This window comes from Protobothrops mucrosquamatus, unplaced genomic scaffold (genome assembly GCF_001527695.2).
Source record: "Protobothrops mucrosquamatus isolate PMUCROS unplaced genomic scaffold, P.Mucros_1.0 scaffold14, whole genome shotgun sequence".
NCBI lineage: Eukaryota > Metazoa > Chordata > Lepidosauria > Squamata > Viperidae > Protobothrops > Protobothrops mucrosquamatus.
In genome coordinates, this window is record NW_015386401.1 from 285,992 (window position 1) to 287,600 (window position 1,609).

At 51.1% G+C, this 1,609-nt stretch overlaps 1 protein-coding gene across 1 annotated transcript in view; it reads right to left on the reverse strand.

Annotated features, from left to right (window-relative positions):
- MIDN (midnolin) overlaps nucleotides 1–835 on the reverse strand; it is a 30,421-nt gene extending 29,586 nt beyond the window's left edge. Inside the window, exon 1 of the mRNA XM_015810711.1 lies at nucleotides 618–835. Coding sequence (XP_015666197.1) covers nucleotides 618–835 — 218 coding nt within the window. The remainder of the gene's footprint in view (nucleotides 1–617) is intronic.
- Nucleotides 836–1,609: the final 774 nt, after the last annotated feature.

Here is a 1,609-nt window from a genome sequence, read left to right on the forward strand (position 1 = left end):
TATATATATATATATATATATATATATATATATATATATATATATATATATATATACATACATATACATACAGACTATGAAGAGATGCATGGATTCTTATCTAAACAGTATTCCACAATCAGCACATTTGCAATATTCCTTTTTTTAAAAAAAGACCGGTATATAATTACAGGCAGGCACCAAGATTTCTGCAGGCATCCACACACAATACACACAAGAAAAGTTCAAGGCAGTTGCCTAGAATTCTACACTTTCTACTTTTCTCCATACACTTCGGGAAGTTTTCTCACTCCTGAGGAAGGCGGCTGCAGGCAGCCCAAAGAAATCTTTTAACACCCAGAAAAATCCCGAATTTGCCTTATCTGAACTCGGAGGAGACCTTCCCCAGAGGGGTTTCAAAGCAGCTAGAACTGCTTTTCATTAAAGGTCTCTCTCCCAATTCAAAAAAAAAAAAGAAACAAATGGGTTCAATTCTAACTTCCCACTACCTTCTGCATCCCCCCCCACCCAAAGTCTTTATTTCGAAACGGGGGGGGGGGGGTAGGAAACGGACGAAAGATTCGACATACACCCAGAGGAGGAGAGAGACACATCCACATTCGCACAAGAGTGAATACCTTTCTTTATGCAAGAGAGCCAGCCGTTCCTTGGGGACTTTAAGCTTCTGAGACAGCCTCCTCTTCAGACCTTCCACCGTCTCTTCCACGGGGACAGAGAGCTCATACCGGGCCCCGGTGGTCGTGTGAATGAAAACATTCATAGGAGGGTCACTCTGGACGGTGTCGCAGGCTGGGGGCCCCCGGCTGCAGCTCCTGGGGGTGGGTTGGTGGTCCATTCGATTCACCTGGGGTGGAAAGGGGGGAGGAGGCCGAGATGAGGCCGAGAAGAAGCTGGGAGGCAGGCTGCCCCGCAGACAAAGGAGCGCCTTTTTTTTCCCCACCCGCCGCGTTTACACGACCCTGGAGCGACTCCGTCTCCTCTTCTCCCCCCCACCCCCACCCCCACCCACCCCACCCCGCCGCCACTTCCCTCGGCCGGGCGCAAATTCAAGTCCAACTAAACGTCTCCGGATCTTTTCAAGAAAAGTTCTGCTCCGCCAGCCACCCGTGCGCAGAGACCGCGGAGAGGGGGGAAGGGGCGTCTTTTGTCCTTTCACGACCCCCTTCCGCCAGAAAGCTACCCGCAACTCACTTATTTCAACCCCCCCCCCACTATTCCCGCGGATTACACGCGTCCTTAAGGGATGGGGGGGTGGGGAAAGGATATTGTTCTTCTTCAGATCCCCGACACACACACACACACATTACATTCCATCCCACACCCACCCCCCAAATAATACTACCTCTGCCTTCTTACGGAAATGCAGCAGGGAAGCTTAAAAATAAATTTAAAAAAATCTGAAAAACCCAAGAAAGGAGGAAGAAAAAAAAAAAACCAAAGGAGAGGCGCGCGGGCTGTACAGCTGGCTTCCCCCACCTGGGCTCGAACCCGTGGCCAAACGCGCGCACACCGAGCAGCGAAGCAGCCGGCTCCCGCCGCCGCTGCTGCTGCTGCCGCTCCCGGAGTCTGGTGTGAAAGTAACCAGTGCCGGGAAGACACAGCGAAGGAG